Here is a 24,660-nt window from a genome sequence, read left to right as displayed (position 1 = left end):
ATTATCAAATTCAACTTGCCTCGGACTCACTTAAAACTACTGAAAAATTCCAGCAATTTTACAACATCTCCGACGCTCTTCACGAGTACAATCGCGTGCTTCACATCCTCTCAGATCTCGTTCCCGTTAATCCAACGGCCAGGAACTCTGTTACCCCACCACAATAAAAACAAATAAAAAAACAAAAAATCAACGGCCGACTGGTGCTGCTGAGTCTGCTGACGTAACAAGGACTCCGCTTCCGCTTCCGCTTCCCTCCTCTTTTCTCTCACATCTCCTTAGATCTCTCTCTCTCTCTCTCACCTGATCTGGTATTTCTCTTCCTCCTCGAATCAATTCTCTCCTTTTTATTATTTTTGTGGCTTTGGGATCCTTGCCATGGCTGCTCCACCTGCCAGAGCTCGAGCCGATTACGATTACCTCATTAAGCTCCTCCTGATCGGCGACAGCGGTATGATTTTCCGTTTATACCCTCTCTAAATTTCTCATCTCCTGGACTGGAATCTGTTATTGCGGAGTCGTTTGATCGTATATTTTTTGGGAATTTTACGTTCTAATCTTAGGGTTGATTTAGGGCTAATGACGTGCATATTTAGGATATTTTGTGATTTCGATTTCTGTTTGGTAGATCGTATTTTGTTGCTGTTAATTCCAGGTACACGATTGATGTGCGTAATAATTGTAGGTGAAAGATTTAGGTTGGGATTTGGTTAGCCTCTTCGTTCGATTAGGCGGCTGAAATGGTTGATCTGTGATTGATTTAGTTAGCTGAAGTTGTAGTGTAGCTTCCTTTGAGCTGCATTTCATGTGTTCTTTGTATTTCAGGTGTATTCCGTATGCATTTCCAGAATAAATAGTTTCATTGTATTCGGGGGACTATAAGAGTTTGGAGCATATGTTGGGTTTTTTGTATTAAACGAATGTTGCTATCTAAGGACTCCACTTAGCATAATTTATTTGATAATGAGATTGGTACTGGTGCATTGTTCTTAGCAATGCTACCTTGAACTTCACCATTGGGGAGTCTCCAATAGTTGAGCCTAAACCTGTTAGCTGTTCAATCATGTGGTGCCTTAAACATGTATATGCTGGTTCATTGATTTTCCCAAGGTGTCGTTCCGTTGAACTCCTTGGACATTACCAAATTTAAGGGACTGTTTGTTGCATGCAGTTGGGTAGTTCTATTCACTATCATCTGGCAACCAATGATTTGTTTGTTTCAAGTGCCTTTCAAGGGTTACTAGGATCAGATGATTTATTTTCCAAATAGGCGGTCTGAGTTGTCAGATTTGCGATTGATTTGGTTAATTGAAGTTCTAAGTTAGCTTTTCTTTTAGTCAAAATTTCATGTGGCATCTGTATTTTGAGGTATGTTCCATATGCATTTTTCAAAGTAATCCTGTTGGGACTAATGGAGTTTGAAGCTAATGTTCGGGTCAATCTATATAATGAATGCTGCTTTCTTAGGAGTCCACTTAGCGTAATTCCTTTGATAATGTGTTCGTGGTTGTATGTAAATTTTCATCAGTGCATTATTTTTAGCAAGTTTGCAAGGTTGAACTTTACAACCGGGTGACTCCTTTTAGGGGACCACACCTTGAGGAGTCTCCAATAGGCAACATATGCATATTTGAGAAACCAATTCAATCTAAAAACATAAACTAATGGTTGAAATGCACTAGCTGTGTGAAGTAGTTTTGTAAACATGTATTTGTTAGTTCATTGATATTTCCCAAGGTGTCCTTCCATCTGACACCTTGGACTTTTTTAATTTTTCAAATTTAAGAGAATGTTTGTTGCATTGGGTTGGTTAGTTCTATTTAATATCATCAGGCAACCAATGATTTTATTGTTTTCAAATGCCTTTCAAGGGTTACTAGGATCCGATGACATATCTTTATTGATTAAGGTTGTCGAGCATGTCCACAATTTTGTTTTATGTTTCCTTGTATACCACATCCATTAGTTTGAGTTTAATTCCTTTTTGTTTTCTTTGTTATGCGACTTTGCAGGTGTGGGTAAGAGTTGCCTTCTTCTGCGTTTCTCTGATGGGTCCTTTACAACTAGTTTCATTACAACCATTGGGTAAGAATTATTTGTGCTTGAATGTGCTTGAGGTTTTGTTATTTCTTCTTTCTGCAACGGTTTCTGAATCTTGCTAAGTTGTAATTCTTTGACAGTATTGATTTCAAGATAAGGACCATAGAGCTTGATGGGAAACGAATTAAATTGCAAATTTGGGATACTGCTGGTCAAGAACGGTTTCGAACAATTACAACTGGTTAGTTCTGTGGCTTCAAAGTGTTTTTTCATTGAATTTGAATTTTAACCATGTCCAACTTTCTCCTAAATGGAAGTTTGATTATATGCTGCTTACAGCTGTATTTGCAAGCTTGTTGATCAGTTATGCATGTTCATGAAGGAGCATGTTTTGACGAAAATTGCATCTTAATGTTTCTAAGTTAGAAGAACAAAATATCTTCAAGCTCAGATGGGCTTGTATCTGGTTACGAAATTCAACTGGAGCTGTAAATTTTATCAAGTTAATTGTTAAAGAGTAGGTTGGAAGCTGTTACTACTAGTGTCCCCTGTCAAAAAAAGGGGCATCATGTCTCTATAGTCTTGTACGTTTACAGTGATACTATGTTTGGATTGACTCCACTGGGATCAGTGTTTTGTTAGGTGTGCACCAATCTGTCAGCAAGACTGCTAGAAAAAAAACTTAAATACTCTGACTAAGCTGGCGTTTGGTCTAAATTTAAGATATTTCTATATTTGTTATCTTGCTGGCTTGTGGCAATCTGAATGTGAAGGGGCTTGTATGATTCCAGGGCTTCTCTGTTGCCTTCTTGCTACAGACATGCACGGAAGAACTATGTAAACATGATGGTTAGGGCCATTTCAGTATGTTGGTTGCAGGCCTTATTTTTCTTTCAGTTTTCAATTTTTGTGGGTCACACTGGTGGGCACATTAAATGGTCAGAGTTGGAACTGGGCCTCAGCTCATTTAGTTTATGCAGCAGCTCTTGCTTTGTCTTATGAGTCCTAATTTTTGGTCGCCCATTTGAGTGCAGCTCCAAAACACATCTAAAGCTGTTATGGTGCTGAGATCTCATATTACCTTTTAGATTGGTAGTTTTTGGAATCTTGCCTTCATTTCCTAAGAATTTTGATAACCTTGTTAATTATTCTGTCTCTGCAGCTTACTACCGTGGAGCCATGGGTATTTTGCTTGTGTATGATGTCACTGATGAGTCATCGTTTAACAGTAACTTCTTCATCACTTACATCACCCTATGCTTATATTCATCATTTGTCCATTTCCTAGCTTTCTAGATCTCTGTTGATCTAGGTTTTTGTTAAAATGATGACAGTGTATTTCTCCTATTCCAGAAAAAAAAAAAAAAAAGAAAGAAAGAAAAAACAGTATGCCTCCTGATATTAGGGTTGTACACTTGGACTGTTGGAATTATATGTGATTTTGTTAGGATCTTATTTTTTATTTTTTACGTTTGTTGGTTATTATAAATGCATGGTAATCAAGCTATGTTTCTACCTGTATTCAGACATTAGGAATTGGATTCGTAACATAGAACAGCATGCTTCTGACAATGTCAACAAGATCCTTGTGGGTAACAAGGCTGACATGGATGAAAGCAAAAGGGTTTGTTCCTATCCCCTCTTTGTATGTTTCTTGAGAGTGATTCAGGGTTCTTCAATCTTGTCTTGACAAAAGTGACTTCTCTCAGGCTGTCCCAACTTCAAAGGGTCAAGCACTTGCTGACGAATATGGAATCAAATTCTTTGAGACTGTGAGTTTCTCTTGGTGTCTTCTAACTTACAAAGTAGTTGGTTTTTTCCCATTTTGCTGAAATGATGCTGTGTATTACAGAGTGCAAAGACGAATTTGAATGTGGAGGAGGTCTTCTTTTCAATAGCTAGGGATATCAAGCAAAGACTCGCCGATACTGACTCGAGGGCTGAGGTATAATGTCCATGTCACTTATATTACTGCATTTCCCTCCTGATACATACGTAGCTTGGTTTCCTTTCTATAACTAAATTATTGGTATTGGTCTCATCTTTTTAATATAATACTTAGTATACGATTTTTTTTTTCTTCCCTCTAGAAACACTTTCTGTTTAATACTTAAACGGAAAAGAATGTCTTTTCTGGCTTAAAGAAGCTCTTTCTGTTCAATAATTAAATCAAAGTTGGTAGTGGGCGCATAGATCAGTTGGTTGTCAGTCACCCCCAAAAGTGCCGAATTTGTTTCTTCACTATTGAGCCTTTGCTACGAACTAGAGTTGAGTGGCACTGGCAACCGTTTGATTAAACCCAATCTGTCATCTCGTGCTGTGATGATATACTGAGGTTACTTTTGTTGGATTTTGGCAGCCTCAGACAATCAAGATTAATCAACCAGACCAGGGAGCTGGGGCTGCCCAAGCTGCCCAAAAATCAGCGTGTTGCGGTTGAAAACTGTGGCGAACATGATATGATGGGTAAATGTTTAAGGCAAACGCAACCACTGCGCTGGGGAGAAAAACTGATTTGTCACGACTCTGTTACTTGTGCTTATATCGCTTTCTTTTTATCATTATTTGATAATTACTACTGATTTGGGTGTGAATGGTAGATCCTCATATGTTGGGAGGTCAATTATATATTAGTTGATTTTTCATGAGCTTTCTCTTTCACCTTTCGCGCTCATTCCTTTATTTTCCTTGGAGAATCCATGACCGAAATTGAGTCGACTATAAAGTTTTGGTGTGAAGATATCCTTACGCCTCCCTGTCTTTCGTTCTTGCAAAGCGAGATACAAGTTGACTGAATTTAATCATTATTTATGGGGGTAGTCGGCACACCTATTTTTCCTTTTCACGTACTTATCTTAACTTTCGTTGGCAAATTAAATGATTTGAAGAAGATCAATAACAAAAATTTAACAAGGGAGGCAAAAATATGGATGTGAATAGTATAGGGTTAGGATTTGGGGCATGGGTTTTTTTATGCACATTTCGATATGATTTTTGTAAGACTCACTCTGTAATGTATTTCAACGATTTAATCATTTATTTTTTATATCATACCTCAAAGGTCGTGCTTACCGTTGGACTAAGTTTAGTGTTTTTTTTGTATAATTGTATCCATCTATTCCAAATGAATATCTTAATGGTTTTGGATTTATCTAATTTTTTGTGAGGACAATCTATGAATGATATACTAAAATGAGTGTCAAAGTTTGTCAAAAGTATGTGTTTTCGGATCTCAACTCTTTTTTATACGTTGTACAAGTGTGGACAACTAACATATGTTTTCATGCTGGTAGTGGTGGTACTAAACCATTGATATTTGTGGAAGTGAATCCGATGCCAATCAATGGTTTAAGGTCATGTACGAGCATGGACAACTAACGACTAACACTAGCATTTCTCAATTATACTTGGTGCTAGTTAGTATTTTGTTCTGGCCGTAAGTAGCGTAGGTGCGAAGTGGGAAGTCAAGGTAGGGTTTTGATTAGCAATCGTGGATCACGCTATGAGCCTGTGTCGTAATACTATTCTACATCGTCTTGTTTCAAATGTCCCTTCAAGACGACGATCAATCTCCTCATCTTATCCCAGTGTCAACATCTCTATGTTTTCTTGTCTGAAACGCTCCGTAAATTGCCGTATTTCTGTCACTTCACCGTGCCGTGCTGTGGCGGTGCATTTGGCATGAAACACGCACACATGTTTTCTCTTTAATCTGTATGGCAAAAGCTGGCATGGCATCAAATTTGCTTTACTTGATTTGGAAGATTTTACGACGTTGGGGTTCCTGTCCTGCTGTGTTGCCCATAGACGATAGAGCTAAAGCTAATAGATTTCCACTACAACATAAAGCTGCATTATTTATTCTTTCAGCAATTGACCAAAAGATGCAATTGCTGATAATTTCATGGGCCATGGCCATTACCAGAAAAGCAAATAAAGCACAACAAAGAAAAAGGAGAAAACAACTTGAAAAAAATAAAATAAAGGAGAAACGCATTCCATTATTCATTCAGCGAGTGCTTACAAGGGCAATAAGTGTGTTTTTGCTTACTTTGGCAATGTGTGATTGGTGGAAGTTGTTATTTTTTTTTGGACACGAATCGACCAAAAAAAAAAAAAGGACGAGGACATGAGCTTTTGTTGTTAGGGTAGAGAATGACCGAGGAAATATAATCAAAGTGATGTCCCTCGTTTTTTTTCCAGTAAGTCGTGGAACTACGTCCGTCGTCATGGCGTGTCAATTATACAAAAATGTGTATAAATTTTGTGTCATTGGGAAAAAAGCACTCCAATAGTGTACAATGAGTGAACTCTTTGCCATGGTCTTTTTAAAAGTTATCATTTTTCTATCTTCTTTTGGAAGTTTGACCGTTAGGGTTTGTGGTTATCCTCAACCCTCACTTTGAAGACCTGCTTAGATAATCTAGGTAAGGACCGACCAAAAGCAAAACCATTTTTTCACCTTTCATGTACGTAAGATTTGTCTACATGCTAAAAAAAGCCTAAAAGCATGCCTGGAAAGGCACACTCAGTCCTTCTGACAGGAAACGCAGTACTACTTGTGTTTTCCACGAAGCAAAGTTTATTTCTGTAAATGAGGAAGCACTTGCAGTGAAAACACTCGAGAAATACAAAGCTACCCCATATACATATATATATATATATATATATAATTGGTTAGTTCGACGATTGGACAACATATCAAGTCATACTAAGGGCAATTGCTGTGTTTGTTTTTTAAAAACTCATTTGCTTTAAGAATAATCAGCTGTAAAATAAAACAGTTGAACATTATTTAATATAAAATAACATAATTGTATATAATGACGAAAAATGAACATAATAATATGGGTGGTGGGAACAACAACATTGGCAGGGGCATGTGGCGGTGATGACTACGACAATGGGAGGTATGGTGTTGGTGCCAATAACGTGGTGTGGTGCATATGTGAAAATGGTGCTAGAGTCAAAGACACAAGCGAGGGTAGTTATGGTGGCAATTGCTGTGGTGGTGGTGGCGGCAGCAGTTGTAGTTGTGGTAGTGGTGCTGGTGATGATGGTGGTAATGACGGTAGCGATGTAAGGTTAATTGATGTAGTGATAGGTGGTCAATTTGTTCTCTAATGGAGAGAATGTGTGTAGAAAAGATAAATAATGTAATTTTTTAAAATTAATGAGGACATTACATGAATTTAAAGTATCATTAAAGGCTCCACTCTGCTTTATATAAACGCAACTTTTAAAAGCAATCTATAAGCTGCTTCTAAAAACTACTGTCTGGAGGTCGTTGCTTTAAAAATAAACAGAATATTTTATTTTTATCAAACCCTTTTTATTGCTTAATTTTAAAATAAACCAAGTTTGGTGCAAAAGAACAATACCAAACAGGATCTGAGTGATCTGTTGTATTGTCAGTAAATATATATTCCCATGTGGAGAAAACTTTCGAGTAATGGGTCATATGCTCATTAAGTGGATAAATATTTTGTCCTGTCGTTAACGTATCTCCTTTTTATCCACAAAACTCATTTCATGACCAGAGAATATCCATGTATACGACAGTGACACAATGAGATATATACCCCCTCATTTACAGATATATATAGTATATATATTGATCATACCAGGTAAATATATCTTACAATCCAAGAATGGATTTGGTGTGTTGCTTGTAACTTGTAGCTTGCCTATCAAGCTGTTTAGATTTCCTTGTAACAAAAAAATTGAGGTTTTACTATAAAATTAATTGGTAATATGGGAAGTAACCTAACTGTTCTAAAAATCCCCGCCTAGTGCCATCAAGGCCCCGCCTAGGCGTTAGGTGGTTGACCACTGTCCCGATTAATGCCTAGGTGTTTGAAAATTAAGAAAGGGTGCCTATACTTGCTGAAGCGCCCGCCTAGACTGCCTAGGCATCCGCCTAACCCGCCCTGACTCGCCTAGGTACCCGCCTAGATTGTGACTCACTTAGATAGAAAATTATTAACTTTCATTTTGCATTTTATTTTTTTTAATAAATTGTAAGAGACTTATTGAATACTTAAATGAACACACATTATATACTTGTTCCCCATGTTTTCATTATGTTCCAATACTTCATAATATATATGTCATTTTATTTTGTAGTTTTTGATGAAATTATATACAGTTTAAATATAAATAGACATTTATTTACACGAAATATAATAGATTTACTTAAATATGCCTAATCCGCCTAAGCGCCCGCTTGAGCCCTGCCTAGCCGCCTAGGCGCTATGCCCCATCCCACCGTCCGACTAGCGCCTAACGTCTTTTAGAACCTTATTATAAGCCATGCAAGGTCCCTCCTCTATTAACTTGGGATTTATTCTCAACATCTTGTATAAAATTTTGTGTGATTGCTCAATGAACGATTGGCCTAATCAGTTAGTAGCTCGGATTATCCTATCATCTCATTCTCATTACTCTTTCTCATTCTCATTATTCTTTCACATATTCTTCTAATTGATCAATTACATGGGCCAATCACATGAATATTGTAGACACAAGAAGATATATTCCAATTATATTTTGGCGGATTCTCTCCATAATGTGAAGTGGTCACGCGATATTCCCAGTTATAGGACAAATTATCTCCATTACAGAGCAAAGCTTTTCATGGCTGCGGTTTTCTCCTCGATGGTGGGTATTTATTCAGAAATTAGACAATTTTTCCTCAGTGGGATTGAACCAAGGTAACAGCAATCACGTTGTTGTGGCTCACTCTTACTCAGATTCCACTGGCCACTTCTGTCATTTCTTCTTTGGCCCATATTCTGGATGGATGCTGTCATATATTCATACATAGTGGCACTTGTGAATGGAAAGATGAAAAATTAAAGTTGCAGTAGTACGCTCTCATATGTCTGGTCTTGTAGGGATTCTAATGCTGGTCTGCCTGCCATCAAATTCCAACCGATTCTTCGTTGCCTACTCAGATGTCACCCATGTTTAATTCCCCATTTTTCAGCCACAAATATACTGATCACTCATGAGCTTGTTATTCTTGAGATCTATGAACAAACCCTACTGGAAAAATTAGGAGGAAATTCTTTTCCATACTGAGAAAATCACTTTGCTAGTGGGTGTATTTACATCAAACAGAATCAATCATATATCACCAAATTGGGATATAAATCTAACAATCATGTTCTCCTGCACCCTATGGTCCAGGAAAATTGTAGTCACCTACCGTTCTATCTAATCCAATGGATGAGGTCATTAACTTTTGTTGTTTTCTTTTCTCTTGCACCATTGGATTAGATCAAATGGTAGGTGATGACAATTTCCTTGAATCATAGATTCCAGAAGAACCTGACTTATAAATCTAATTCAATTGCTGATTAATTTACGTCTCCTTGTGTCAACTTGTATTCAAGTTTTGTTATGAAGAATGTTACGCATTCATATACTAGTATAGTTGGAGTCTTGGAGGTGCTCTGGGATAAGCAGAAAATTAACTTAGAATCTCGTTTTAATCCAAAGAATGAGGCCATTTAACTTTTATTGTTTTATTTTCTCCTTCACTATTGAATTATATCAAACGGTAGGTTAGCATAATTTTCTTGGATCACAGTGTTGTGATTATTGCGTTTAAGAATGGAAAAACAGAACAAAACTCGAGAAATCGAAAACAAAATACTAAGACAAATCACACCACGAATTAACGTAGTTCGGCTATATGTGCCTACATCCGTGGGGCAGAAACAACAATTTTTTACGATATCGATAGTGAGTACAATGGATAATCTTGCCAAATCTCTAGAATTAATACTTGACGATGTTCTTTTACTCTGACTCCTTGAGTGCTATACAACTCAAGGAGTTTGAGTGCTATACAACTCTGACTCCTTGAGTGCTACACACTTTGCTTTTCTCTCACTCTGACTCCTTGAGTGCTATACAACTTATTGTTTTGCATCAATTCAAAACTAGTGCAATAACCCCTTTATATAAACATATAAAGGTCTTTTTAAGTAAAGATTACTAATTCTGATTGGAATCTAGTTATGAATCCTTCTCCAATTGAGAAACTAACTCTAATTGGGAAAACAATAAATTGGGTAAACAATTTAAATTAGGTTGACAATTTAAATTGGGTAAACAAACTTCAATTGGGGAAAGAACTTCAATTGAGAAAACAATTCCAATTGAGAAAACCACTCTAGTTGGAAAAATCACTTTAATTGGAAAAAACCACTAAATCTTCTAAGTCTATAATTCCTAATATACTTAAGACAATTAATTATGGAGTGTAAAAACCGAACACATAGAGTCCAAAATAACGGAATTGGATCTATTCAACTGTTGATGATTTTATGTTACCTTGTGTCAAATCGTATTCCATCATAGATTGATATTGTTAGAAATGCTCTGAAATAAGCAGAAGATTTGAACCTAAATCTATTGTATGTATGTCAATTGGCCACAGTGCATATACCTGAGTATCATACACAGTACCCCCCATAATTGTTGAGTGGCACAAGGACCCACATTCTCTAAACTAAATGATCTAATGGGTTCCAGATAGGAGTTTGTTTAGCCATTTAGCTTAATAATAGTAGTGCCCAGTCTACGGATGAATCATGCTAAAGCACAAGGAAACAAGCCCATTGATTAAAGTTTGTAAAAAACAATGAATACTGGGAACTTTGGATATTCATAGTTTTTGACCGTAAAACTGGCCTTTTCTTCAGTTACCAATATTTCACACATTATTAAACATTATGCGTGTGTGTGTGTGTGTGTACACTTGCAGTGCTACCTCCAACTGAGTAATGCGAGCACATCTCATGTTCTCACCAACTTTCGTTATCAAATAATGTGTTTGTCCATCATTTATTCAAATCTAATCCCGTTCTAATTTTTATTTACTTTTGATAAGTAAGATATTAACATGTGTATAGACACATCATCAGATGTATAAACTTGGTGAAAATAGTTGGTGCATCTCGTGTTAGTAGCTCAAAATTTACGCGATCAAGAAACAAATTCGAGACCATTACATAGGTTAGATTGAGAATCAACCATCCTAGGTATACCATAATAGGGGAATCCAATCGAATAATGTTTTCACCGACTTTCGTTATCAAATAATGTGTTTGTCCACCATTTATTCAAATTTAATCCCGCTCTAATTTTTATTTACTTTTGACAAGTAAGATATTAACATGCGTACAGATACATCATCGGATGAATAAACTTGGTGAAAACAGTTGGTGCATCTAGTGTTAGTAGCTCAGAATTTACGCGATTGAGGAACAAATTCGAGACCATTACATAGGTTAGATTGAGAATCAACCATCCCTGGTATACCAAAATAGGGGAATCCAATCGAAATGAATTCTGTTACACTTTTTCTTCCGTCATTTTAACCTAAAAGCAAAAGGTGATTGTGTGTTTTCAAGTGCGCAACAATATTGTGTCACTATACTTTCGTTTTTTTATCTAATAATTCATGGAGAGATAGGGGGAATTTGTGTACACGGATTCAACAGTAGGGTTCGTCGAACTATCTAAAACCACTTTCCCTGGACATCTATAAAAAAAGGAACTCCGCTTGATCAGCAGTGACCCAAAACCCATTCAAAGATACTTTAATACTTTATTCGAGGGCACTAACAAGGTATCTTTAAGTTGTATTATTTGTTCAATTAGTAGTTCCTAAGTAAATCACAAAAACTCACTCATATCGAATATGAGGCGAAAAAGGGTTTTCGACAAATATTGACATTTCAATAGGTTAGTAGATTCCCTGTATTTTTAAGTCCCTAAGAATCTTTGGGGTTTGTGTAAACAAAAGTTTCTATATAAAAAGGAATATAGTTTCATAAGTTTTTTCATGCAGGAGAAGTGAAGTGTGTACATATTTTACAGTTGAAGTTTCCAGAGCACAATGAGCATAGGCGAAACAATGAAGGCTGCCAAGCCTTTCTTTGCTGTTGTTTTCTTGCAATTTGGGCTTGCCGGCATGGATATTCTCTCTAAGGCAGCACTAAACCAGGGGATGAGTAACTACGTGCTCGTTGTCTACCGCCACGTTGTTGCCACTGCTGTCGTTGCTCCTTTCGCCGTCATACTGGACAAGTCTCTCTCTTCTCTCTCTCTATCTCTCTCTCATGCACCCAAAACACGACCTTAGAAGTTGTGTTGTGTGACTCTCGTTACTAAAGGGCGTTTGTTATTCTTGAGCAGAAAAGTGAGACCGAAGATGACGCTTTCGATCTTCATCAAGATAATGCTGCTCGGTTTGCTGGAGTAATGCTTCTAATTGCTTTCTTGTTGTGCAAGGTTTCTCCTAATTTCTTGTAAATCATTATATATCTATCTATCTCTTTGGCAGGCCAGTTCTGGACCAAAATCTGTACTTTACGGGAATGAAGTACACAACAGCAACGTTTGCAGCAGCTATGTGCAATATTCTTCCCGCCCTTACTTTTGTAATGGCTTGGGTTCTTAGGTAACGTATGCTAATATGCACAAAGTATTTCTCTTTTGCGCCGAAATTATTTTTGTGAAATGTCTAGTTTTTTTGGGGTTGGGATACACATAACAACTCGTTATCGTTTTACCCTCAGGCTTGAGAAAGTGAAATTGAAAAGCATCCGGAGCCAAAGTAAGTTGGTTGGAACTGTAGCAACCGTTGCAGGTGCCATGATCATGACCCTCGTAAAGGGTCCACTTTTGCATTTATTTTGGACCAGACCTAGCCATGAACAGCATACAAGTGCCGCTACTAGCCTCCAAGATTCGATCAAGGGTTCCCTAATGATTACAGTCGGCTGCTTCTGCTGGGCTTGTTTCATGATTCTGCAGGTTACTGTTTCATAAATTTAAGGTTCCTCACATGTTACGATTGGTTGATGGTACTAAAATACATGATGGGTATAGTACGTTGAAAAATATCGAACGTGCATTATTTGACGAGAATCTTCTTAAAAATGCGGTGAAAAATTTGTCTCTGCAGGCAATCACACTGAAAACGTACCCAGCTGAGCTCTCCCTTTCCGCTTGGATATGTGCGTTGGGCACACTGGAAGGAACTGCTGCAGCATTGGTGATGGAAAGGGGAAATGCTGCCGTCTGGTCCATAAAATGGGATACAAAATTATTGGCAGCTAGTTACAGTGTGAGAAAAATTCACTTCTAATTGAGTTGGGGAAATTCTCTCCTGTGCTCATGGGTTGCGCGTGACCCATATGTCAATACGTATTTTTACCATGGTTTAGTGTCGATTAGTTGTATGTCTAGTGTTCTTCTAGCTTTTTTTTTTCTTTCCAAAGTTTGTAATTGTTGTACTTGTGCATATTTCCCTAAATTCTTATGGTCTTTTTATTTACCCAATATCCATGCAGGGAATATTCTGTTCAGGACTAGCTTATTACATTCAAGGAGTAGTAATGAAATACAGAGGCCCTGTGTTTGTGACAGCATTCAGTCCCCTGAGCATGGTTATTGTTGCCGTCATGAGCTCCTTCATCCTGCGTGAGCAAATGTTTCTTGGAAGGTAATCCATCATGTTACATCCTTCACAAATTACCACTCTTGCTTGCATGCTTTATGTAAACTTTTTTTTTCACAAAACGATACTCTAAACTACTATGATTTGATCGTTTTACAGGCTGCTGGGTGCTGCGGTCATAATCGCTGGCCTATATCTCGTTGTATGGGGTAAAGCCAAAGATCACGAGTCCCCGGAAAAAACAATCGGAGATGAATTAACGGCAACGAAGCAAGCACAAGATGAAAAAGCTCTCGAGGTCATCACAATCGCACCATCTTGCAAATGAAATGCAAGGAGATGGAAAAGAAAACAAAGGGAATCCAATATCTATATATCTCTCGCACGAACATAGCCTCAAACAAATTTCACCGAGCAACGTGAACCTTGGAGATCGGTTAGCAAAGTTGGTCACTAATTCAGGCCCTGCTTGTGACTAGTGTTTAATCGGTCAGGCCGAAGATCAATTTTGTTGTAGCGATGTTTTAGGTTTCTCGTTGGTCTATCTATTTACATCAGTTTGCATAATAACAATAAGAATGACAAAAAATCTTTCAGAAAGCAAGTATTAAATTATCTTAAAATTTCATTTCCTTCAAGACTGTTACAAAATACAAACTACAACCCGTCACCATATGTCAAACGACTAAAAACGGAGGTTCTAGTCTGGGCGTAAGGTTCGTCTCAAAGATTTACAAGAACTACTTGTCCTTGACATAACTACCCTGAGCCATTGAGTTAGTGAGGAAGTCACCGTCAGTGAGCAGCAAGTAACAGCCAAAAACGATTACTTGTATTCACAAAACAAAAGATGGTCCTGCCTCCGAACAAGCTTGCTTCATGAAAGTTGCTTTCCCTCTTCCTTGCCATATATACGCTGAAGTTCACGTGTTGCTGCCAAAAAGGATTCTGACATGGAGAAAGAGGAGCAAACATGAGAAGAAACATTCGTAGCATAAAACAAGCATACCAGAAAAATGGGAAAATTCGGAGTGTCAAATGGTGTATCACCTTTCCAAAGGTGGAAGGATTTCTGATTGATAGGCGAACCAATAATAGTCTGAATAACTTCAAACAGCATATTCTGCGGTGTGCTCCTGAGCTCTTGAACAATCCCATATATAGTTTTGCCATTCTCAAAATATATGTGATTATTCGGGTGTTTTGTTTTGCAATCAGCGTGACGCTCAAATTCATATGCATTGATTACCTAAAATGCATTGTTGATTCGAACGGATCACCAAATTGGCCTTCAATATGAAAAAAGAACAAAAAAAAAAACAGAACAAACTCACCTTTGAGAAGTTGCACGACTGACAGCCACATAGATACCCAGAACCTTTGATCACACCCTGCAGCTCCTTCTAAAATGCATATGAAGAATATATGTGTCACCAAATATAGCCTAACCTGAAAATGAATGCATGAGGACAAGGATTTTTACCTCCCGTGACCAGGCTGTATATTTTACAGGAACTCCATCCAGCATACCCGTTGACAATAAACTTCGAACATTTGATGGGAAGTTGTTCGGGGGAACCCTTCTTAGACGTTTTCTGTTCAACTTTCTTTTTCAAAACATTTTCATTTCCAGCAGTTATATGAGGTATATTGACAAGTACACAGGACTTTGATTTGCCCAACTCTCTCTCATTCACAGCTTCTGTTTTAAAAAAAGGTTGACCCATCAGAAGCTCATAACCAGAGATTGCAGAGGTATTTGCATCATCGTCATCACATCTGCCAAAGGATATGATAGTACTCTCACGCTTACCAGAGTGACCAATCGATAACATATTGTTGTCACCCTTGCTGTAGGCATGACCAACGGATATAGTACTCTCTTCCCCTTTATAGTAGAAATGACCCGTTGACATGGTACTTTCCTCTGCCTTATTGTAGGTTTGGCCGATAGAAATGATATTATTGTCACTTTTGTTGAATGTCTGACGCACTGATAGGGTGTTATTGCTCTCCTTGTATGATTGACCAATCGATATGCTTTCATCCCCCTCGTTAAAAGGTTGCCCAATTGAAATGAAGCCATTATCTGCCCTGCGGTAGGTATCACTCATGGATATGAAGTTGTCATCCTCCTTATAAATGAGGCCGGTGGATGCTGAGTTGTTGTCAGACTTGTAAGCGTGAGCCGCCAACACAGCATCATTATCTGCCTGAACATAAGCTTGTCCGATTGAAACAGGCATGACATTCTCAGAGTCCTTTACCTCGCTAACTTTGACTTTTCTAAATCCACCGTAGTTAGGACTGGATCTAGGATCTTCTAGTGTATTGGACATAGATAGACCAAATGAGGAGTCATTCCCAAATAAATCCTCACTAACTTTACTAGCCAAATTCATCTTTTCCATTCCAACAGACAGAATGCTCCTTTGATCAAAATTCACAGCACGGTCTGTTTCAGAATCAAATAGCCTTTCAGTGAAATGGCCAGAGAATGATTGAAAACTAGGAACATTTCCCCACGGAAAAACATTCGCAGTTAACATTCCCAAATACAGATTACTGTGCGGAACTTCAACCGCCTGTTTCTTGTTGGGGAACAGCCCTACTTCAGGACCATCCATGAACCACTGATGAGAACGCTTAGGCTCAATTCTAGAAGAATTATCATAAATCGCCTCACCTTTGTTTAAACAACCAGTACCCTTTGCCATCCAAAGTCCCTGATTCTGAAAAGACTGTCACAAATACTACTCAGAAAGACAACTTCACTACGTAACTAATTTACATATACGAAAATAAGCAAATTCAAATCTCTATTTTGGTTTTAAATACCAAACTAATACTAACAACCTTAAATTGAAAGAGAAACACATCAACCACTATGAGAACTAAAACTTAGAACACATATGCATTCGAAAACCTAACATCCAAACGAATAACAAAAGCACATTGCTAAAAACACATGCAAAGATCCAATCTCGAAAGCCAAACTTCGTTAAAGAGACATCAAACCTACCATTTCTGTTGATTCACTGCAAACTCCACTCCGCCGGGGCTTTTGCAATTGCCAGGGACCTGGTTGAACAACTATTTACACTCCTATATACAAATCTCCTACCACCAACAATGCACATTGACATTCCAATTCCAAGATCAAACTTTCTGCACTTAATTTATCTGCCAAACAAGATTAAACAAATAAGTAAATCTGTAAACCCAATTAATTAAGTATAAACAAAATTAATTAATGATCCACTACAAATATCAGTCATGCTCTGTTTGGCAACCGGGAAAATGTCGAAAACGAAGCGAAAATCGAACTTCTACATGCAAAGATTATCACTTTTTGAAAACCCAGAATCGAAAATCGCTTAGTTAATGGCAATGCAACCAAACAGGGACTTAACAGCTAAACAGGAAGCGAAACTCGTAACCCTAAGACCCTACTCTGTAACGCATCATCCAAAGCAGCGGTATTTTAAATGCAAAAAAGAATACGCCGGCGCCTAAGACCCTACCTGACAGTGGGATCCATAGACGGTGAACGATGAACTTCCCGGCGCCTAAGTGGCCGGAGAACACGCCGGATAATGTAAGGACGGAGATCTTGGTCAGATCTGACAGTGAGAGGGACTTGGATTTTGCAGTCGAGGGAAAAAAAGAATACAAGATGATGTGAGTGCCCTGCACGATCACTATGCGTGGGAATTGCATCAGGGCCGTACACGTGGCATTGGGACACGAACCGTTCTGAAACCGGTTGGACTGAGCTTCAGTTGGAAGTTAAAAGTATTTGAACAACTTATATTATACGAGTAAATCATTATCTTTACATTTAAAATTTTTTTTGATGATGTTAAGAATACAAGAATACTTGCAAGTTTTTTATATATATAGCATTGTATGCATTATAACAATATCCCATAGTAACGATAGGCACGTGCCATGCTATGATGGTGGCTTGAGTTATAAATACGTGACACTTGTCCAGATCTCATTAGATTTGTAAGAAAAAAGGTTGTCCCACCTAAGGGAAATGTATTCTTCGCATTTTTGGGAATTATTTAATTTTATGGGAGGAAAAATACTTTGGTGAGTAGTAGCCCTATGACCATGCACCTTAAAATAGACACTCGAGCTTTGATTGGAATTGGAAGCATCTCCTCCATTACTTTAGATAATTGTTGATGAAATTGAAACATCTAACCCTACCTACTATATTAAGGCTTAAGGGGGGAATATGAAGCTTATAATTGGTGGCCAATGAAAGGGTATGACCCTAAGTATAATGAGAAAGATTTTTCAGTGTGCCGAGAACACGGTCTGATACATCAAATGTAATAATATAATTGGTTGGAAACTTGGAAAAAAAATTTCAACCTATTGTATTATGACACTTGATGTATCGAACCATGTTTCCGACACACTAATTTGTTTTCCTTATAATGGACTTGCTAACAAAATTGGGTGGAAATAATTGGTCCAAAGTGTTTCCATTACCGTCTTGGTGGGCATTTGCCTTGGCTCTCAAAGTTCCATATACTATTGTGTGTGGATCTATTGTTACTAATTCACTTTTTTTTTCTTTTATTATTTTTAATTCACATCGTATTGTTATTAATGTATTTAAGTTATAACACAAGACACTGTTAAGAGTTAGCCAAAAAGCAATGTTGTTAGTCATTTTTCACAAACGTTGAGTTCCTTTATAGTCCTTTGTAATGCAACAAAATTATAAGAAACATAAAAAATCACTGCATCAATCAGCTCTCAACAACAATCGTCACTCAAACATTCGAGTTTGAGCCGTCAGTCATAGCCTCTACAAAGATTCTTCACAACAAAGCAGATTATGGTGTTTTGTTAAGTTGGATGGGGATATAGCGCTACAAAGTTGGTGAGTTTAATACGGCTAGACCGACTCTATTTCTATTCCGTTGGTGACACAGTAATTACTACTAAAAATTACTCTTTATAAATAGAATATATGACTTGGTGAGATTTATGAAATCAAATTTTAACAGAGCCATTACCCAAAAATAAGTCGGAAATATGAAAGGGTTTCACTGGTAAATTGCAAAAGCAAACAATATGGGGAGCAAAGACACTATGCCAATACCCCAAGTTCCCTCAACAGAAACATTCATTCAAAACTGTCCTTTTTTCTACATATTTCAGCTTCTAATAAACCTCCTCTCTCTGTTCCCTCTCCCCCTACTTAATCTCAAACAAAGATGCATTCTTCTGCAAAAAGCTGATTAACCACTTACATTTCAGCTTTTCACAGAAGCTACTTTCACTCGCCATCTCCACTTTCCCCAGTCCTTAGCAGCTTATGTGCTTCTGCTTCTCTGCTCCACTACCAACTCAAACTTCGTCATCATCATGCCTTCAAAAATTTAAGCATGCCTTTGAGAGCTTAATATTTCAGTCCCAACAACTGCCAAAAAAAGCCAGAAACATCAGCTTCTGCTTTTGTCAGTCAGTCAGAACCAAACGCATTACACAACAACTAGCTGTAAATTTGTACATTGGTTGGCTGGCTGCTTCTGCTTCTGCTTTTGGCCTTCAAAAATGTGGGCTGTGTTTGGCAGTAATTAAATCAGAACCTTGAGATGGTGTCTAAGCTTTTGGTTCTGGTGAGCAGCAAAAGCTCTTCTGCCTGCACTTTGGCTGATGACTTGAGCACGCAAGAGTTGGGCTTTTTCTTGGCAGCCCAGTCTAATCGGACCGAAAACAACGAATAAACTGGTCTGTGGTCCGAGAACTTCGACTCCCCTCTCATGTAACACATTTGTTTAAGCCCTTCCCCCTTCCATAAAATCCTGTCACACCTGCCAATATATCAAACCACATAAGCTTCTTTTCCGAACTAAACTTAAGAATATAAGATCGAACATAACTATTTGTGTCACATTTACTGATTGTAACTGCGTCTACAACAAACAGAAATTCGGCGTATGGAAGTGAGAAATTAGAACAAAGCAGATGCTCTGAACGCTACTGGGCACCCTAAACTTAGTTTTTCAGGATCGTGTTGGTTTCTAGAGGAAAAAAAAGATACTACCAAAGGCTTTTTCTTTTTAATTTTTCATACAAGAGATTATATCTTAAATTAATTTAAAACTGCAGAAAAATATATTCAAACTTGAGTGCATAAGAGAGCATCGCTGCTCTAATCAACGCGGCTATGCCGACGTCCGCAGTGGCAAAGGTTTAAATAAAAGCAACTTGTTTTGAATATGAAAATACAGACATGGCGGTCTTTACAAGTCACACGTTCAATTTTTTTTAACCAGATGAAGCAAACGGGTCCATTTTTCACCTGCCGACTCCTAAATTAAACTATTAATCTAAAACATAAATGATGACCAAAAAATAATATCGGTTTCATGTGAACAAAATTGATAATTACTTAATTAGAAAGTGATATCTTATTTAATTATTTATTTTCTCTCTGCTCTCACAGTAATGGTCCCAGCTTAATGATGCTTAAACAGTTAAATCCCACCACCGGCAACACCAATTTTAGAAAAAAATTGATATAGCACGTAAAAGTTAAGCTTTATTTGGATTAATTCAATTGAATAGAAAACGTGAAAAAGTCAGTACTAATAAAAACAATTTGAAAAATAATTTAAACAAATCCGGAACTGCAGCCTGGAGTCAACACAGATTCAATAAAGTTTGCCAGGTCGGTTATAGGACTAAAAGGATGATTACCCTAATTGAATATAGAAGCTTAGTAAAGTTGATTGTCCTTAAGTAGCAATAGTTTAGGTCCAACTAAATGCGTAGTCTAGAATATATTTTCAATGACTACACTACTACCTGATGTGCTTCATTTACGGACTACATTGTCGATGAGTGATCTTAATGTTAATATAACTGATATTGTCTCTCATACAGGTAAAATGGGATCTCGCTTATGAATGTAATTAAAAATTCATACAAAATATATAATTACACTATAAGTTTTGTGTAAGGTGATCACTACCTTGCTTGCTCCTCATTTCAATAACCTCGATGAAATGCGTGATAAAATTTGATGTAATTAGTCATAAGCTCATAGGAAAACTGATTGGAATCTTACCAAGCAGGAGTGCGTCTCTTCTCTCTGGAGTTGGAAGATTGGGCGACGTAATGATCAGAATTTGCTAGGTATTTGTAGGTTGGAGCAAAATATATCCTCCCTTCCTCCCACCCTTTAAACACTCGGCCGGCTTGCTGCTCTAAAATTAGCTGCCAAGAAACAACCAAATCCTAGCGTAAGATTCAAAATGCCAACAATTCCTTTTTTATTCGAGACGTTACAGTAGAACGAACTTACGTTAGTATCTTACCTGATCCTTCTCTAAAAGTGCCTGCCAATCGTGCCTCTTTAGTAGTTCATGTGTGTCACTGCAGCAAGCAGCTGCCAGCCGATAATTTAAATCCCCGAGCCAAATAACCTTACTGAATTAGATTAAAAACAGGCAAAATTGTCTTAATTGGCGAATTAAAACAACCGTAATCTATAATTATTGACAATTAAATGAACAAATACAAGAGAGGTTAGGTTTCGATGACTTACTCATGGTCTAAAATGCTATCAGGAGGAAGCAGTTGTCCCCTTGTTCTACATGAATGAGAAAAGCTTGTTTTCTTTAAGATTTCCACGACATCTGAGTTCCTTCTCATCTCATCCCCTTCTTTCTCCCCAGAGGTCAAATGTGCACACACAAAACAAAATGTTGTTCCGTGCAATGTCATGCTGATTGATATTGAACCCTGTTGCACAAAAAATCATATAGCTAAGAGCGACTAACTCAACTACAACGTTGTCATATGTGCACTACCATATATATTTGTATCATCTCAAGTGATCGACCATCTTTTCAATAGGAGTTGGACCAACCATGCGGGAACTACACAGGTGATCCCGTTTCTGTTAAAGAGATGGTGGTACATTGATCATATGTTCAGTTCGTGTGGATATAGTTTTGTGTTTTGACATTTAACTAACCTTGTTTCCAAGGTATCCCATTATGCCTGTACCAACGCACGACACCTTCGTGTCGCTAATGTGTCTACAAAGATCTGCACGAACCCACACGCACAAAAAAATTCCAACCATCTGCTTGCTTGCTGATAGGCAATAACGATGTCCTTGCCTTGGACTATTGCCTTTCCATGGACACATCAATGGCGAGGCTGGTGAGTTTTCTCCACTTGAAGTCGATGCCGGATTCAAATTCAGAAGTCTTTCAAAGTCCGCATCGCTAAGTTCGTCTTCTAAAGAAAGCAAGTCGGAGAAGCTGAGCCTAGGCTTGCCTTGCTGGTCAAGCTGTGAAGAATGTTGTGTGTGGGTGGCATTGCTGTAATAATGCGAAAGTCCAGAGTCATTCTTGTTCAATGCTTCACGAATAAGCGTCACCCACTTGGCAGCTGGGGCCTTGTCCTCCGCACCCAATACGTTACCGGCATTCAAAGGGACAATTTCTTGGAACCTAATTAAAACACACAAAAAATGAAAAAAAAAAAAAATCCCATTTAAATAATTTGACATAAAATATTGTCAGATTCTAAATGTAAATCATTAACTTCGTAAACTATTATTTAACATCGAGTAATGCTAGATGAATCAAATTTTTAGATCAAATTTGTAAATCATGTGATATGTTACCAACAGGAAATACGCACGTTAACCAACAGTTAAGTAGTAGTTCAATCATCAACCACCACTTCACATGGTTTACGAAATTTGGACCAAATAGTTGCTCTCTAGCATTACTTTTTAACATCATAATCAGATTAACAGTTTGACAAGAAAATATTATCCGTATACTACGTAACTAAAACTTGCAACAAGAACCCAAGTATAAAAAGAATATTGGATTGGATCTAATAAAAGTATAAATTATAGGTTGGACCATTGATTGGCACAAACTCTTCTTTTCAATGTTAAGACTATTATTATTAAAGTGACAAGGCAAAAAACAAGAAAGGAGTCTAATTTGGAATGCAAATTGAGAGGGAGAGAGATGCAAAGCAAAGACTTACCCAAGAACATAGATGTCTGCGGGAGTAGGGGACCTCAGCCACTCCCTCAAGTTCAAGTCCTCGTGGGGTGATTTCCCTCCAACATTCCATGTCCCCACGAACATTCTAAATATATAAACAACTTCGATAAGTCTAGTCTGAAAAAACCTTGTGCGAAGAGAATCATTGTTTCAAAAAGAAAAGGCCCTATATTTTTGCAAGAAAATTATGAACACCACACAATCTAAGAAAAGTTTACGGCCGCGTATTTATTGACCTAAGTATGTATGTGACTGTTGCAATTGGCTGGCAATTACTTACGTAAGCAAGTCCGGCTATAGCATAAACAGATGAAAATGCTGTCATCATTATTCATTGAGTGACACTAAGTAACACATTAGTGGTCCATTTGACGCATTCAATGGTGTGTATAAAGGGGTTCATACACTACCAATTATTTATAGGTATTCACACTTACCACATATTTATGCCCTAAAAGTCTTCGTTTACACAATCGTGATATAAAACTTACGTAGTTATGCTCTAGAAGACGACACTTACACTATCATAATATAGAACTTACTTGAGATTGAGATCATTAGTGAAAGTTGGTGGTTCCATCCCAAAACTTGGCCTATGTGTTGTTTTCCCCACCAAGGTACACCCATCTTATAAGAAAAATAAAATAAAATAAGATTAATCCAACTAAAACCCAAAATTAAAAAAGCTTAATTACTTTGAGAAAGCATACGGCAACGAACACCTAGTTACAGTTCATGTTACTGCAACACAATAACTCCGAACTCCAACATCCTAACATCCTTCACCGTCCACGTGGCCCAACCAGAATTACCTCTGTACTATCCCATGGGGACCCAACCAGAATCAAGGGGAGCCCATCATGACCCAGTTCGTGTCTAATCAAAACTAATAATAAAAGCCGTGGATCGGACGGCTCAGAGGATATCAGGGCGCATGTGAGCCAAAGGTGCACCAAGTACTTGTACAGTGCCGTTGCATGGTAAAATTACCTGAAAAATCGTCCGGTACGATGACATAGCGGTCTTGGTCCGAGCAGCTCTTCCTTCTCCCAGTCTCGTCTGACACAACAACCAAACAAACAAACAACTTCAGTTCGGAAACCGCCGAAAACACCCGATACGAAACGAGACACCACGAAAAATGAAAAGGCCGGAAAATAAATACCGAAATCCTACATTTCGGAGAGTAATCGGAATGAAAATCGTCCCCTTTGTTTGGTATGTTGAGCCATTTCCTCGCCACTGCTTTCGGCCACGAGGGCTGTAACAAAACAATTCGGACATCGGATTTTAATTTCTGTTTCGATTTCGGTTACAGGCACCCTATCTATTACAAATTTACGATAAACGAAAAAATTAATGGCCAAAAGATGAATCGGGTACCTTGGAAATCTTCCCTCCGTCGGTCCGCATTGCTCCGCCGTCCAGTTACCGGACCAAAATCCAATCCACAACTCTGAAAATCTGGATGGAGAGGAAGGCGAGTTTAGTAGGTTGGTTAAGATAATCCGAATCTAAAAACACATTAATAATTTACTTATTAAGAAAAAATTATGATTAGGGAAGTGAAAGTCGTCAAGAAAAACAAAAGGGGTGCTGAATCAAACGAAAAATAATATAATTTATTGACACATATTTCCGGCAAGAGGAAAACGAAGGTTAAATTAGTGTCAACTGGAGCATTCAACGGCAATATAAAAAAAACCCAGTTGCAGGAGATATGGAGACAGCTTCGGAATCAACGTAAGCTTGAAGAAATGAAATTAAAATTAAAAGAAAAAAGAAAAACTTACAATAATAGAGAAAATGATTTTTGTAGTAATTAATAAATGAGAGAGACAGAGAGACAGAGAGAGAATAGGCCAGGTTCATCCTTTTGGAGGAGGAAACTTCTTTACAAGCATGGAGGTAGCCTTTACAGAGGGAGGAGGAGGAGAGGAGATTAAACAAGAACAAGAACAGGGACCAAAGGGTTGGCCTTTTTTTGAGATCTTTAGCCACGGATCAAATCCAAATAAAATATGTCACAAAAGGTTACCTTTTGTAAAGTTTGGCGCTGGTTTTACATGGGAA

At 37.8% G+C, this 24,660-nt stretch overlaps 2 protein-coding genes and 2 pseudogenes across 2 annotated transcripts; 2 read left to right on the top strand and 2 right to left on the bottom strand.

The window, feature by feature from the left end:
• The first annotated feature begins 260 nt into the window (after nt 1–260).
• Nucleotides 261–4,701, top strand: LOC137722771 (ras-related protein RABE1a). The gene is made up of 8 exons (XM_068461857.1): nt 261–451; nt 2,013–2,085; nt 2,181–2,281; nt 3,203–3,268; nt 3,567–3,664; nt 3,750–3,812; nt 3,893–3,985; nt 4,400–4,701. The coding sequence occupies exons 1-8, from the start codon at nt 379–381 to the stop codon at nt 4,478–4,480; spliced, it is 648 nt and encodes a 215-aa protein (XP_068317958.1). The 5' UTR covers nt 261–378; the 3' UTR covers nt 4,481–4,701.
• Nucleotides 4,702–11,687: 6,986 nt separating this feature from the next.
• Nucleotides 11,688–14,080, top strand: LOC137723043 (WAT1-related protein At2g37460-like). Its single transcript, XM_068462195.1, has 8 exons — nt 11,688–11,799; nt 11,906–12,144; nt 12,253–12,315; nt 12,401–12,517; nt 12,636–12,873; nt 13,025–13,186; nt 13,413–13,564; nt 13,679–14,080. The coding sequence occupies exons 2-8, from the start codon at nt 11,954–11,956 to the stop codon at nt 13,845–13,847; spliced, it is 1,092 nt and encodes a 363-aa protein (XP_068318296.1). The 5' UTR covers nt 11,688–11,799; nt 11,906–11,953; the 3' UTR covers nt 13,848–14,080.
• Nucleotides 14,081–14,121: 41 nt separating this feature from the next.
• Nucleotides 14,122–17,177, bottom strand: LOC137723042 (uncharacterized; annotated as a pseudogene).
• A 1,413-nt stretch (nt 17,178–18,590) lies between these two features.
• On the bottom strand, nt 18,591–22,671 carry LOC137723653 (type I inositol polyphosphate 5-phosphatase 8-like; annotated as a pseudogene).
• Nucleotides 22,672–24,660: the final 1,989 nt, after the last annotated feature.

This window comes from Pyrus communis, chromosome 17 (genome assembly GCF_963583255.1).
Source record: "Pyrus communis chromosome 17, drPyrComm1.1, whole genome shotgun sequence".
Classification (NCBI taxonomy): domain Eukaryota; kingdom Viridiplantae; phylum Streptophyta; class Magnoliopsida; order Rosales; family Rosaceae; genus Pyrus; species Pyrus communis.
This window is presented reverse-complemented; position numbering and strand designations above follow the sequence as displayed.